Here is a 16,201-nt window from a genome sequence, read left to right as displayed (position 1 = left end):
ACGAGTGATATTTTGTAATCGGATTGTTTATATATAAGCTTAATGACTGAGGGATCCCTTTACGTAGTTAACGATAAGACTCGCCATTTTTTAATATTTGTATTTGACGCGCCGTAGCAGTGCGCTATTTTGAATACTTACTGTAGTGAACGCGATATTCCAAGTCGCCCGCCGTCGAAAACTAATCGGCGTGCACGTGCAAATGTCGGCGCGCGCGTCAGACAGTCGGCGCGTCGGCATTTTATATAAATTGTCGAGCCTTATCTAGCAATATGTTTCATTCCGTATACCCTGTTGTGATGTTGTAAATATATATTTTGTACTTATCGTGTGGACCCTTAACAATTGTATAAATTTAAGGTTGTAAGAGCTCTAGCGACTACTTATTTTGTAAAGATTATATTTTAAAAGTTATAATTACACGTTATTTAGCAACCTTCCTCGGCGGTAAAAATAATCAAAATTCAAAGATGTAATCTTTATGAAATAAGTAGTTTTAATGTAAGTGGGTATAATTCCATTAGCCATAACTTAACTGGGTTGGCATCACACGACGTAACATTATAAACGTAAAATATATGATTTAAACAAAAAAATATATTTTCAATTAAAAGACTATAATTATGATATTTATTTTTATATTTTTTTTATTATTTTGATTTAATCTTCGATCCGTTTGGAATCCTCGACTTGTTCTGAATAAAAATTACATTAATAATTGCTTTTTCATTTTCACTTCAGACACCCTTGTTTCATACATTTTACTTGATTGTAATTTAGTGTCCGACGGAACCGGGATTTTTTGTACGAATCCGAAACTGAAGGTTCGGTTTTGACTCAATTATATTATAACAGTTTAACGGGTACAAGTGCAAAAACTAAAATATATATAGTAACGAAATGCTATTAGAAAAGTGGGTAAGGTTAGGTTAGAACTGCGACCCTTACAGAAACGAAATGCTACTAGAAAAGTGGGTTAGGTTAGAACTGCGACCCTTACAGAAACGAAATGCTACTAGAAAAGTGGGTTAGGTTAGAACTGCGACCGTTACAGAAACGAAATGCTACTAGAAAAGTGGGTTAGGTTAGAACTGCGACCGTTACAGAAAAGAAATGCTACTAAAAAAGGTGACGGATTAGTTAATTTAATGGGATAACGAGATGTGGTTAAAATTTTGATGGTATTTACTATTTTTGGGTTTATTAGTTTGGAGTCAGTTGCTTTATTAGGATAGCAAAATTTTAAATTTTGGTTATAATTTCACATTAAAATGGAGTTCTAATTTTGGTGATCATTTACAATTTTTGGGTTAATAATGATTATTTTGGTGTTATGTTTTAAGGATAGCAAAATGTAAAAAATTTGGTAATCATTTCACATTAAAATGGAGTTCTAATTTTGGTGATCATTTATTATTTTTGGTGGTAAAATGATTTTTTTGGTGTTAAATTTTACTATATCTCGTGATCAGTTAAATACCAGCCAATAAAAACACCACATCTATCAACATGCATAACTTTATTCAAAACTATTGCTCAGCCTCAGCTTTCTCCTTCCTAGTTTCCACATATTTAAACACCTTATTCGCTAGCCGCCTATACTTCTCTGCATGTATGCTATCAGGGAGTGCGTATATGGCAGGTTTTCCACTGTTGATACACTCTGACATGCTTTGATCGACTTCGAAACTTTCGATTATCTCAAGGCCCATGTCTTGAGCTGTTTTTTTCGTTTCGTTGCCAAATATGTAGTTTCTCTCGCCGCATTTCGAGCATATTGCGTGTGACATGTTCTCTACCATTCCTATGATGGGTACTTTCAGCTTTTCGAGCATGTTCACGCCCCGTTTTGTGACTTGGAGGGCGGCCGACTGCGGTGTGGTTACTATTAGGGCTCCTGGAACAAGTAAATTATGTTTATGTTATGGTAGATTAAGTAGATGGATGATGGAATTTTTGAATCTTTTATTTAATTTGCAAAGTATATTGCAAGCAATTTCCGTCAGTAGAAAAGAGCGGGAAATTTAAAAAAGTAGGCGCGAAGTGTTATCTTCCCATAGAAAATTTGAATTTCTCTACGTCCGTACTAGCTACTGACCATCAATGGGCAGGTTCTGTGCCAGCGACAGGTGCGTGTCCCCAGTGCCGGGCGGGGTGTCAACTACTGGCACATCGACCCCACACGCATGTCTTCCTACTAGCTTTACTGACCATCAATGGGAAGGTTCTGTGCCAGCGACAGATGCGTGTCCCCAGTGCCGAGCGGGGTGTCAACTACTGGCACATCGACCCCACACGCGTGTAAGTTCCTACTAGCTATACTGACCATCAATGGGAAGGTTCTGTGCCAGCGACAGGTGCGTGTCCCCAGTGCCGGGCGGGGTGTCGACTACTAGCACGTCGAGCGGGCCCCACGCCACGTTCCGAGTTAGACGTTCTAAAGCCTGCATCACCATCAGCCCGCGCCATACTACTGCGTTCTCACCGGCAACTAATAGGCCCATTGACATGCTGAAACAAATGTATCTAGGTATAGTTATTTTTAGCGTTCCGTACCCAAAGGCTAAAAACGGGACCCTATTACTAAGACTCCTCTGTCCGTCCGTCTGTCACCAGGCTGTAATGTATATCATGAACCGTGATAGTTAAGACAATTGAAATTTTCCTGTTGCCGCTATTTTTATTTTTTTTGCAAAGGGAAACAAACAGCATATAATTACACATATAGTAAATTGAGTTGACACAACAGCCAGAACAGTTTCCACTTATAGGTAACACAATTATTGCTCTGAGAGAAACAACATGCAGTACATGCACATTCGTAAATTAACAAGGCAATTACAAACTAAAACTGAAACTAAGATTATACAATTTAATGACAAAATTTATGAACAAGTAAATTAATGACAATATTTAAAAAAAAGAGCAAGAAGAAGAAATTTTAAACTGATTTACTACATTAACACGCATCAGCTCCAAGAGCTGCTAGTGTAACAAAATAAATGGAAAACAATAATAAATAAAAATTAGTGCTCATTGTTTAGTGTTTTTTTTTATTATTATTATTGTCATCATTTGTTTGCTTATTTGATGCTTTCATTGCAGATACAAATTTACGGGGATTTAAGTGAAACATGTCTATATGTAAATATTTCTTATTATAAGTACTACATGCTCTTACTAAATACTTGTTGTTTGAATATCTTTTACGACTAAATGGAATAGAAAACAAATAAGCGGACCTGGTACGAAAGGTTGTAATCTAAACGACAATTTGTTTACAAAATATTCGGAGTCAACCATATTGTTCAAAATCTTATACAAGAACGTGATATCCCTTTTTTTTCTACGCATCTGAAGACTTTCTATATTTTCACCAACGAAGGAGTTGAATTTATATTTAAGACGATTAAGGAACTTTACTAAAACTTAACTATTACAGCAAATACTAAAAACAGAATAAAATAAATATTTAAGTGGGGCTCCCATACAACAAACGTGATTTTTTGCGTAATGGTACGGAACCCTTCATGCGCGAGTCCGACTCGCACTTTGCCGGTTTTTATATTAACGCCAAGAATACCTTAAGGGCCCATAAGCACGAGAGCTTAAAAAGCGTTGCGTGTGCGACGCACCCAGCGATATCTCTTTCTCGCTCTTACTTATGGGTGCGTCAAACACGCAACGCTTTTTAAGCTCTCGTGCGAATGGGGCCTAAAGTCGTCGTTACTATTAGTAGTGCCTATAACGCCAAGGACGTCTATAGGTATGGCGGACGCTGCCAAAGTAACCTTCACACTTTCGATTCTACCTTGCGCGCCTTGGACCTTGGCGTTTGAGTGATGTTTGTGTTTATGATATAAAACGATCAAAGGATTATAGGAAAAATGGAAATATTTACCGCCTCCTGCAAGACTCGAACTTAGGTATAACTTTCGGAACACCGGTCCTTCTTAGGATGCTAACCAGAAGCGTGTAAATCTTTCAATTCCTTCCTTTATGATTGGAACTAAACAAGTAACCATGCCGTACTAATATTACGCAAGGTGACGCGACTCCCGCGACACCTCCGCCTGTCCAGAGAAGTTTGTAGCCCTGACTAAGCGATCGGCTAATGAGGGCCATCGTTTTTTGCTCACCAGTTAGCGCCTCTGTTGATGGTGGTCCAAAAGACTAAAGAACAGCTGTCAGTCATTGAAGTGACATTTGACATTTCGAACTATGGAAAAGACCACCATCTACACTAGCGCCCCTAGCGGCGAATTCATACGCGTTAGCCCTCATTGGTTCGTACCCTAGCTACAGTTAAGGGGCCCACTGACTATCAGTGCGCCGGACGATATCGGCCTGTCAGAACAAAAATTTGACAGTTCCGAACAACTGACAGGCCGATATCGTCCGGCGGATTGATAGTCAGTGCCCAGTGGGCCCATTTAGATTTTATTCGCTCATTATCATCGCTACGGTGTTTTGATTTGTTTTAAGTTTCAATTGATGTGTTATTAAATTCTTACCTTCATTCGTGTTAGAGTTAGTTCAGTGATTTCAAAAATTAAAAGAAAAGCATTATCACTGCAAGAAAAAGTAACCATATTAAAAGCTAGACTCATATTGACCAGGATATAGACCGTGAAACAATAAAAAAGGTAATCACGGTCTATATCCCGGTCAATATAAGTCTAGTGAAACTAACCGTGAATCATTCAGAACTCATATTAAAAGCTAACTAAAATAGATAATTACTTTAAGTAAAACAGAAATTACATTGTTATTTAATATCAACATAAACAGAATTTATTTATCGCAAAATACTACAATTATGTAAGTAAAATTGTGTACCCTAATGTTGATTTATAATCTTTGTTGTGTCTTCCATGCTAAATAAACAAACTTTTTTTTCCACGTTTAACACGATTTCCCGTTTAAGACGCGTTTTTTGCTAGGTCCCCTAAGAATCATCTTAAACGGGTTCTAATGTAGTTCGTTCAATCCAGACAATTAAACCGTCAATTACTGGCCACTGTTTAATCACTGGCCACCTCATACCAAAAATGAATTCTATTCACCTATAAACAAAATTCATTTTAGCGTAAGGTGGCTAGTTATTGAAGAATGGCCAGTTATTGACACCTTATACTAAAATGTATTTTATTAATAGGTGAATAGAGATCTATCATTTGACAAAACACACCAGCAGAAGGAGATCTCCAGGAGAATCCAGCTGGGTTGGGCGGCATTTAATAAATTAGCAGACATCTTGAAACCTTTTTATGTTTTAGTTATCAAACAGTGACCAGTTATTAAACAGCGGCCACTGTGGCCAGTAATTAAACAAGTGTCCAGTTATCAAACAGTGCCCAGTTATTAAACAGTGGCCAGTCGTTGACGATTAGCCTAATCTGTACCCACCATTTGACTCCGTAGTTGAGCAGCGGCTCTATGAGATGGTCGTCGTTCAGCATGGGCTCGCCACCGATGTTCATCATGAGCGGCACCGAGGGCCCGAATACGTCCGCGTCCAGGAGCCCTATGTCCTTGTCCGGCTCTATCACTTTCATAGCGCAGGCGAGATTCACTGAAAACACAAACAAATCATCATTAAAAAAAAAAAACATGTTTCGGATACTTCGGGAATCCTTAATCAGGCACGAGTGTCCGCGGCGGTTGTACAGTCACCATCAGATCTATCGGAGCGCCCGAGGTGTTCACAATATCTGAACACGCACTCTAACGCCTTGACAATAGAGGCGTGTTCAGATATTTGTGAGAGCTTTGACCGCTCAGATATATCTGATGGCGACTGTACGTCGTGCACTGCCCGCGCCACCCGCCTCGTCGCGTGAAAAATAATAGTGAGTGAAACCGTACTGATCTAAATATTTTGAAACATGTCTCACGATAATTTAATTTCGACAATCAAATCACATCATGATTTTTGACATGGCTATCATTTTGTGATAGACGTATACAGGGTGGCTAAAAAATAAGTGCATTCCCGTTGCCAGGGAGGTTTTAGGATTATACTGAGCAGCTTTTACTATGGGACCAACCACGAAATCACGAGCACGAGTCGTTTGCGTATTCATTGGCAGAATAACTGAATCACATGGTTCTGGTGAAAAAAATTAACTGACCTCCCAACTAACCTGAAATTCAAATAATCCAAATGAACACCTAGGCCAGCCATACTCAACCTTTTTTTTATGAGAAACAAAAAGATTGGCCGCGCGGGCCGCAAGATGAATTTGCTTAAAGGTGACGTTGGCATGGCAAGGTTAGGTATCTATACCTTGATCACCTGGCGGGCCACCTAGAAAAGGCCGGCGGGCCGCAGGTTCGGTATCGCTGGCCTACACTGTCAATTTAAACCCTTCAAATCCTTTCACTTTTCAAATATGAATACTCCTAATGAATAGTGGTATTTAAATGCTCACCGGCAGTGGTAGTCTTCCCAACACCACCCTTCCCCGAGGCCACCAGAATGATGCTCTTCACGCCCGGCAGAGCCTTCTTCTCCGGCAACCCGCGCGCCATCACCTTGGCTTTGTGCTGTTCCAGATCATTTTTGCTGTGCTTCAGACGTGTTTGGCTGAAGCAGGAGAGAGACTGGAGGGAAAGAATTACTTTGGTTTTAATGGGTACAATATTAGCAAGCAGCCTCGCTTGGAAATTGCCGCGCGAAGCAGCTCGGTCGGTGGAGAGTTGGACATGTGCCTCACCCGAGGCATTGCAGCCGCGAGTGTGTTTGCTTCGCTGCACTGTTTTTTTTTACTAGCCCGTACTCAGATGCCAATTAGAATTATACGCCAATTACGTGCGGTTTTACTTAACAATAGACAAAGGATTAGCCGTTCTGGGCCAGCTACAAAACGAACGACTATACCTATATTAATGTTAATTTTTATCACCTTTAACTAGTAAGTTTTAAAGTACAAGTGAATAATGAACCATTTGTATAGACACATGCTCTACCATTATATATGAACAGGATGCTGGAAGATACATAGTTAAATCCAGATTTATCTGCTTTCAATGTAAGTGGGATCATTTGGCATCAGTCTACCAGTCAAAGTAAGGTCTTAGGAAGCTACAATCATAATTATGTAGTACTTCGGACTCGCTAGCAGTGATAAAAAGCAAATTCACATATTTATCAGTGATATAATAAAGAAAAAACAAAAGTATTACGCTGTAGGTATTAGAGATCAATAGTTGCCCGTGTAATCGCTGGAAAACTCGTTGCACGTTCATGGTTTGAAGAGATCGTACACGGGATTAAATATATATAACTCTAATTACGCGCTATTTAATGTGTTACAATTAAAATCGTAGAAATACGTTAAAATTTGTATTAGTTTGGTTGCTACGATTGCTAGCGCTCAGCTGACACTTGACTGACTGCTCGCTCTGAAGTGCTTGCTCGCTGACGCAAATGTGAAACGGAACGCAGTCATGTTTAAAATGTTACAAAACGCTTAACATGCCTTTATAATTATAAGTAAACTTATAATTTTAATTCAATTCTTTTATCAATGCGCATCAAGGTTTAATTTTCATGATATTCATATCAATTTACGATATTAATATTTATAAAACTCAAGTGGCTGTATGGCTGATTCCAACGCTACATACGATAATTCTAAAATTAAGAAAAGAGAACATCTGTCATGTGTTTATGCGATATGTCGGATTTTTCTACGACACATTTTCGAACAATTATCGAATTTCTCGTGCTAGTAAGTGAATAAACGATCGATGTGAAAATGGCGCTATGTTTGCGCACGTTTTCCCACAAAATCTCACCTATAAACGGTATTGTTTCTACAAAAAATCATTCCAGCCGATTGTCTAGAAAAATCCCCGTGCGGTCACAATTTCTGGAAGATGTGAGTATATTACAATATATTTATTATAAATAAATTTCTTAATTAAACAATAGACTATAATTTACTTTAAAATTGATGTAAATAATTGTATATTACGTGTATAACCACGTTATTTTTATCATGTGCCATATAGGAATTTTCTTGACATTGACTCAATTAGAGGGTGTGTCACAATTTCGCAGTTCCTCCATCGCCGGCGCATCTCGAGTTGTCCAGTGCCGTCAAGATGTGCCGTAGACTCGAATATAGACAATGTTTACATTCACGAACTGACCACGGCGGCTTCGCTCCGAGGTTACCGCGAGGAGCGACCCGACCGGGATGGGTACAACTCACTGAGCTGCTATAAAGACGGCATAGCTGTGAGGTCTCTGGGGCTGACGTCGGATGACTATGTGGAGAAGACCTTACCTTTTGAGTTTAATGACACACATGATAGTATTAGAAATATAGATTTATCCAAATTTGAAGATGTAGAGGTGAGTTCATTCAGTTATTTTATTATTGTAAACATAGATTGGCAGATAATATTATGTACATGATGCATATCATTACAAAACTTGTTTACATGATGCAATATAGAGATGGGCCAAATATTGGATAATTCTGCATATATTTCAATGTTCATATTCGGCGGAATAATTTGGTCGGAACTGCCGAATATTTAATTTTTTTTAGGGTGTCTGTAGTTAGTGCGGATGCACTTCGCGATACGGTATGAGTAGTTTCCGTTTCTTTTCATAAATATTCCCGGTCGGTCGGGAAGAGAAGGGTCAAAAACACATTATGAGTTCAGACCGTGGACCTGTATGAACTTAGTTTCAGCGTTTTAGGCCCAACCGAATATTTGGCCGAATATTCGGTTCAGCCCATACCGAACCGAATATCTGGCCAAATATTTCTATTCGGCAAAGTCCATATTCGGTCCATCTCTAATGCAATCTAGGTTTTCTTTCATTTAACCACCAATCTCATGTTGTCCCATGTATTTAGTATGAAATTAAGTAAAATATTCTTTATTACACCAACAATTATACATTTTACATATGTGTAAAACTACAATGAAATTAACTATTTCTTGTTGTTATTTTCTCTCATTAGACTGAAGATAATTGTCACATTATCTAATAGTATAAAATACAACTCAGTTGTGCTGCCCTAATTGTAGCATTTTATGAGTAAACACTTCATAATGCACTGTATTTTTATATAACGAAATATCCTCCAGTCACTGCAACCAACTTGCCTCTCCACCTTCGAGTACAATGCCGTGTACAGCACGGGAGGCACCCCAGCACCCGCACCCTCCGAACAAGACAGAGAAGGGAAGCCCAGCGAGGAGCAGCTCGCTAAGGTGTTCCATGTGTTGTCGGACACTGTAAGTTGTATCCCTTTTTTACTTTAATAAATGGCTTTTACTTAGTCCTCAGAACACTGCAAGTTTAGTACTATGGTCGTGATCTGAGGCATCTATGACCATGTAGGTACTGTACCATAAAGGATTTGCCGCACTGGATGTGTTCAGCGGGAGGCGGTCAGGTAAAACTTCAACTTCAAAGGTTGCTGTCAATGTTGTTCATACATAATGCGGGTTTGACTTGACCGCTGACTGCAGAACGCATCCAGTGTGGCAAATCCTTAAAAGTAATATTGGTAAGCTATAAGGAAATGCATACACTAGAGAAAATTCGACCCATGCCACACTGACCCAGGTCAAGTGGCTGAGTGGTTTTAGGTATCTTCCACGATTGCAGAGGATGCGGGTTCGGTTCTAGCCTTGGTCGCTTTTTCTTTGGTATATGACATTTATTTCAGTTTTTAATACAATACAATACAAATCCTCTTTATTCCACCTCAAAAATAACTTTTACAGAGTGACACATAGTATTGGTTTGTTGATATTATGTGTCACTCTGTCATAAACACATCAGCACGCGCATCTCGCCGCTCGGGGCGAGCATGCCTCGGGCCGAGCCGCTCAAATGCGTACGCAGCTTTGCAGCCGGGTCCACACATATCGAGCATACGCGCGAGGCAATTTCCTCGCGCACTAAACGGCCAGTGCCAGTGTAGACGTGCCTCGGCCGAGGCGCGCGTGTTGTATCGACATTTTAGACGTGCCTCGCGCGCGCCGCCTCGGCCGAGGCACGTCTACACTGGCCGTTTTGTGCGCGAGGAAATTGCCTCGCGCGTATGCTTGCTATGTGTGGACCTGGCTAATAGTTTTTTTTTCACAACCTTTTTTTTGCAGATGCCCAAGCTCTTCATTAAGCCGCTGGACTACTCCATATACCATCCCAATCTGATTTTTGTCAACAACATCAGAGGAATGACCACCGTGTATGTATTCGGTCAAAACATCAAGCATCCACTGCCACTTTGAAATGCCATAAACCTAAAATCACAGGATTTTTCAAATCATACATTATTGCACTGCTGACTTTGCCAACTCATTGCGTTGAAAGTTGACTGGTTTAAAACACTTTAATTTTTAGGGTTCCGTACCCAAAGGGTAAAACCGGGACCCTATTACTAAGACTCCGCTGTCCGTCTGTGTGTCACCAAGCTGTATCTCATGAACCGTGATGGCTAGACAATTGAAATTTTCACAGATAATGTGTATTTCTGTTGCCGCTATAACAACAAATACAAAAAAGTACGGAACCCTCGGTGGGCAAGTCCGACTTGCTCTGTTTGTGTAGACGTGCCTCGGCCGCATTGCCTCGGGCGAGGCACGTCCCCGCCGTCCGAGCTGCTTCGCGCGGCAATTTCCTCGCGAGGCGGCTCGTTCTGTGTGGACTCGCCAATTCAAAATTTATTTGGAACAATGTGTATTATTATTGCAGCGGTCTAATACACTATGTGAAACAAATCGCGTTGCTTCGTACCGTGGGGCATCTCAAGTTCGCGTACGTGCGCCTCGAAGTGATGAAGATAACCCAGCACCCGGAGGACTCTACTGTCAAGTTAGTGGTTATTTGTGACGTTTTCAATCAAAAGGTCCCACATTGTCGCTTACCATAAGGCGGTCGTCACACTGCTCCGATCTCGCAGCGGCGTCCGTTGATGTGTTTTTTAACTTTGTATGTAATCTTGATTTTGTATAAAAAAATCGCATGTTACGACACACTGGCTCCGCCTCGACGCGCGTAGGTGCGAGACGCACGACGTCTCGCGCGCTCGGACGGAGACGCGGTGCGTGCCGCAGGGTATGTCACACCGAGCTCCGCAGTGCCGTACGGATTTTAGTGCAAGGACGTAGGCGCAATGGATATCGAAATCGATAAGTTTATTTTTGAAATTGAAAGTCCAATGCTACTTATTCGAAATATTGTTTTTATTTCATTCCAAATGTATTTAGTTTTATAGTATCGGTTTTAATCATAATCTAAATTCCTTATGGAATTCCTTTTTTTATTTTATTGATAAGAATGTTTACATGACATTACAGTTGAACCAATGCGTCACGAAACTTAAAACTAACAGCAATAATAATACATAAAACAGCAACAATTATAACAACAATAATATCACATAAAATTAGTATAGACCGACAGACAAATTATGTTGGAACAGTTGAGCACCTAGCATCCATCGCCTCACAGAATCTCAGGCATTCATTATACACTGCCGTCCATCGCCACGCAAATAGGATAATTAAAGATTGAAGTAGTAGATTATTAATAACCAAACTTCCGTGAGACACAGACATATTAAACATATTAAAATGTCCATGTGTTACACGAAATAAAAAATATTCATTCATTCATTCATTCAAAATACGTGAGTGACCCGTTATTAATATGTTTAGTAGATTATTACTTACTTGAGTGTAAGCCAAAGCTTTTCTTCCGCCGTAATATAACGTCGAAAATTTGTGTCCGCGCCAGTAATAATCACTCCAATTTTGCTTAGCAAATAATCAAATGACGCGGTTGACATACGGGTGCAATTAACATTTTTTTCTTCGTGTTGCCTTAAATCTTGGTAATCTCTAGCAAAAGACCCATTTATAGGTCTGGTTTGTAAATAGGGATGTACCCGGTGTCTTCTGCGTTTTATGACTCGATTGTACAACGTTCGAATGTGAAATGAACGCGAGACGGAAGTAACGCGGGACGTCGCGCATCGCAGCTCCGGACGGAGATGCGGAGAAAACTCGGACGTTGGTGCGTTGTCTCCGCATGCGAGTCCGTTGATCCGCGTCTCGCAACGAGACGCGGGGGCAGTGTGACAACCGCCTAAGCACGAAAATTGCTTGTATCTTTATACGAAAAACCTGCCATGGCAAGCGAGAATCTTTTGCTTAAAAACGACACATTTCATCTTTAGGTACTATTTAAAAAAATCTAGGCATAGGGGATGCTATTTCGTTTAAACTCAAACATTTAATTTAATTATTTAATAAGCAGGCAGACAGTTATGACAACGGATAATGCTATCCAGTATTCAATATACAGAAAAGAGGAAAATGGGTACTAAGTTTGTATGGAGAAGCGGTCGTCTACTATCGTCTTAACCCATTGTGTGCCGTCTGTCAAATTTGATTATTAAAATAGTGACCTTGACATTTAAAACAATAGATTTAAATTCCCACGATCCCTGTCTAAGCATATAAGTGGTTACATTAATATTCTTCCATCATAAAATATAACTAGGTATATTCTGCATCTTCTCAAATGATTTTTTCGCCTAACACGGTAATCTGTTAAATAAAAGCCATTGTTCTTTATGTGCGAGCGGTCGCCCATTGTGTACCATTGTCTCTGACAATGGCACGCGCTCAGACTCAATGGTACACAATGGGCGACCGCTCAAACAAAAGGAACAATGGCTTTTGTTTAACATATTACCGTCTTAGGCGAAAAATTTATGTGAGAAAATGCAGACTATAACTCCATTCACTCCATTGTCCTCTTCAAACTGACACCAAATGTCCGATCCATAGATTAATTAATCGTATATTATGTTCAGGATGAGGTGGCGGGTGCGCGGCATCTCCGGGTTCAAAGTGTTCTTCATGTTCTGGAAATACAAGCTGTGGAACATGAAGGAGGCCTTCGCTGATCAAGAGCTGTAAGTCACTAGGTGTGGCGTAGCTAGGCGTGGGCGAATGGGGCGTTCGCCCACGGCCTCGCACTTAGGGGGGCCTCGCAAAGCCAACCTGTTTATTACCTTGGAAAAACACATTGAAAAGGGCCTCGCAGATGTGGTTTTCGCCCACGGCTAGATGGGTCACTATCAAATTTACCTTATCGCTAAAGGACAATATAGCTGAAATGTCTGGATTGTGTTATGTCTTTGTAACTACATAGACATGAATGCTAAATGCCTCTTTGGCATAACGTCTGGATCTTAGAACGTAACAATTTAAAATGATCTAGCAGCAAAACATCTTTATCTTCGTATGTCTTTATTTCTTTATAGACACAAATGCTAAAAGGTCCGGTAGCAACACGTTTGTATCTTACAACGTCTTAATTACTAAACAGACATGAACGCTAAACAGTCAAGTAGCAAAAAGTCTGGATTGTGTAATGTTTTTATTGCTAATATTCCTTACAATCTTTCCGTGTTTTACACTGTCTAAACCTTCTGCGGTCTAATACAAACATTTCAATGCCAAAATTAGCTAAATCGGTCCAGCGGTTCTCGAGTTTATGCGCGACTAATAAACGCATTTTATTTATGTTTTTATTTCATGACGTTTTGCTATTAACTCGTTCTGTGTTTATGTCAATTAACTAATTTCACTTTCGGGTCATTAGATATTCTAATCATATGGACTATTTATATTTTCAGACGTTTGGCTACTTATTCATTCTAATTCTTAGCCATCCAGCTAAACTGTGTTTTTGCTGACTGAGTATTCTACTTTCATGTCGTCGCAGCTGAACTAAACGACCATTTCAACTAGATGACATAAAATTTAAATACACAGTCAGCATATAGTCAATTCAGCTGCGACGACATGAAAGTAGAATACTCAGTCAGCAAATAAGGTCAATTTGATAGTGACCCGGATAGGTTGGTTCACGCTACGCCACTGCCTAAGGGCCACCCCACACACCAGCGTCTCCCGAGCGTTGACATCTAGTCAACTCTATGGCTGCTGCTCGACGCAACGTTGGCGCAACTGCGCAGCGACGCCACTTTCCATAGCGCTAACTAGACGTTGACACTCAGAGGACGCTAGGTGGTGGGTGACCCTAAAGCATAGAGTAACTTATACTAGAGAGGTACTGTCATAGTAAATTTTGTAACCCCAGTAAATTCACTGCCATCTATTGGCATTGACACACTTTAAAACTAAAAATGAAGATTTATAAAAATACGATAAAATGTATTTAAATATGGATAAATGATTTTGTTTTATTTGCATTAATTATTTTTATGATTTTGACCCATGTTCTTTCACTGATATGCGTAAAAATTGTTAAATAACAAACGAAACCGTCAACGCCATCTATACGACAGTAGGCCAAAGCTAGTAGCGCCCTCTGATCGAGAATCAAATTTTCTTGATTTTCGAGGCACGTTTTTTCCTTAGACTGTATCCATCTATTACGGAGTTATATCTATCTTTGCCCTAAAGTAAGGCCGCTAAGCATCCGTGCTTCGTACATCGACCCGCCTGTTCCTAATTCTATCGCACGCGCATAATTATATCGCTGTCCCTCTAATGCCGACGGTTAATGCTACTGCGCGAGCGGGGCAGCATGCGCGAGGGATAGAGATAGGTAATGAGAAATTCTTCGTGCTTAGCGTCCTTCCTTACTTTAGTAAGTCTTTTGAAACCAGGGAAAGAACAGGAGCCTTTAAACTACGGCCCCCTAGACTGCCATTTCTGCCAATCTGGCCCGCGGAAAGGCGCCATTCATTTATTACGTAAGATAATTTGTTGGGAGAGAGGGGTCGACTAGGTTATATTTTTGAAGTAAAACTTTAGGCGCGACTTGAGCGCGTAAAGATTACACGCTCACACTTTTTTTTAACATTTAAAACTCGCGTTTTGAACACATATTAAATCACATTTACAATCGGGTCTACCGCGAATTTATTTTGTTACGTTTATTTACCGACGTTTCGACACAGGTTTCACTTGTCAATTGTAAATGTGATTCAACACACTTTTTTATTACCTGGGAGTGCCGCATTGCCTCGGGCGAGGCACGTCTCCTTCGATCGAGCTGCTTCGCGCGGCAATTTCCTCGCTAGACGGCTCGTTCTGTGTGGACCCCCATAAAGACCATAAATAGATGTCGTGCGTTATGTGAAGTCATTTCTTCTTTTATTAAAGCTTATAATAATTTGTTTTAGATGGTATGACGGCTTCTCCACATTCTACGTCGGAGGCGACGGGCTCATCCAGAAACATGTTGCTGATAAGGTACCTAAGCTACCCTTAGTCCTTAAATTGAAAGGTCGGGAGTTCAAATCTCCTCGGCGCAAAAATACGATAAGGTTTTTGTCAAAAATTTAATTTTTGATACAAGTTGTTATCGCTGACTGCATATCGAGACAATTCTAACGCAAACATATCTATGTTGCGTTGTTTTATCACAGATTTCCTATGTCCACCTCCTAACAACATGTGTTCTATTTTTAATTGTCACCAGGTAATGCCGGACCAGGACACGATAATAGACGACGAAGAGAAAGCGCCCATAGCAGCCAAGATCGCCCTTCTCATAGGACTCATACCACGCAACTATCTGTCAGACGTATCCCCATACTTCACAGCGTCGGCAGGCACAAATGAACTCACTGCGCTGCCTTTTAAAACGGTCGAATAATGAAATCTAGCTATTTATCAAAGTAGACAAATTAAGCTACATTTCAAAATAATAGAGTAGGTTGTGCTGGCCATTTCAAACTAAATTACTTTGGCCCATTTGAGAAATATCACCTATTGAAATATCTGCTAACATTTCAAAACAACATTGAGTCAATCAAGCTGGATTAAGCCAGCGCGGGGCCTGTAGCAAATTCTATAATGGGGCCCATGCATTGTTTTATTTTTTTCGGACGAAGTGAAACTTTGGTTTTTTACGGCCACAACGCGTAGGTGCGCAGGGCCCACAAACGCGCGGGGCCCATGGTATATGCTACTTTTGCCACGTGGTTAATCCGCCACTGGGGTAAATACGGCTGGCTGGTCTTCACATTAGGGCCTGTTTACACATTGTCTAGTGTTTATTGCAAGTTCATACATTTACTAGAGTTATACCAAGTGAAGTCTGCAAAGATTATGATAGCACACGCAGTTCAAGTGTTATTTATACGTTATAATTTCATAGAAGTTTGACGTTTAA

At 40.2% G+C, this 16,201-nt stretch overlaps 2 protein-coding genes across 2 annotated transcripts; one reads left to right on the top strand and one right to left on the bottom strand.

Moving 5' to 3' along the window:
• Positions 1-1,506: 1,506 nt before the first annotated feature.
• Positions 1,507-7,394, bottom strand: LOC134753855 (iron-sulfur cluster transfer protein NUBPL). Its single transcript, XM_063689798.1, has 5 exons — positions 7,189-7,394; positions 6,435-6,606; positions 5,410-5,575; positions 2,327-2,511; positions 1,507-1,897 (listed from the first exon to the last, which is right to left on the bottom strand). Exons 1-5 carry the CDS (start codon positions 7,249-7,251, stop codon positions 1,530-1,532), a joined length of 954 nt encoding a protein of 317 aa, XP_063545868.1. The 5' UTR covers positions 7,252-7,394; the 3' UTR covers positions 1,507-1,529.
• A 256-nt stretch (positions 7,395-7,650) lies between these two features.
• On the top strand, positions 7,651-15,805 carry LOC134754024 (uncharacterized). The gene is made up of 8 exons (XM_063690086.1): positions 7,651-7,886; positions 8,069-8,365; positions 9,115-9,264; positions 10,138-10,226; positions 10,733-10,852; positions 12,861-12,962; positions 15,207-15,276; positions 15,506-15,805. Exons 1-8 carry the CDS (start codon positions 7,764-7,766, stop codon positions 15,680-15,682), a joined length of 1,128 nt encoding a protein of 375 aa, XP_063546156.1. The 5' UTR covers positions 7,651-7,763; the 3' UTR covers positions 15,683-15,805.
• The last annotated feature ends 396 nt before the right edge of the window (positions 15,806-16,201 follow it).

The sequence above is a fragment of the Cydia strobilella genome, chromosome Z, assembly GCF_947568885.1.
Source record: "Cydia strobilella chromosome Z, ilCydStro3.1, whole genome shotgun sequence".
Classification (NCBI taxonomy): Eukaryota; Metazoa; Arthropoda; class Insecta; order Lepidoptera; family Tortricidae; genus Cydia; species Cydia strobilella.
The sequence above is the reverse complement of the archived record's forward strand: the minus strand, read 5'-3'. Positions and strand labels throughout refer to the sequence as shown.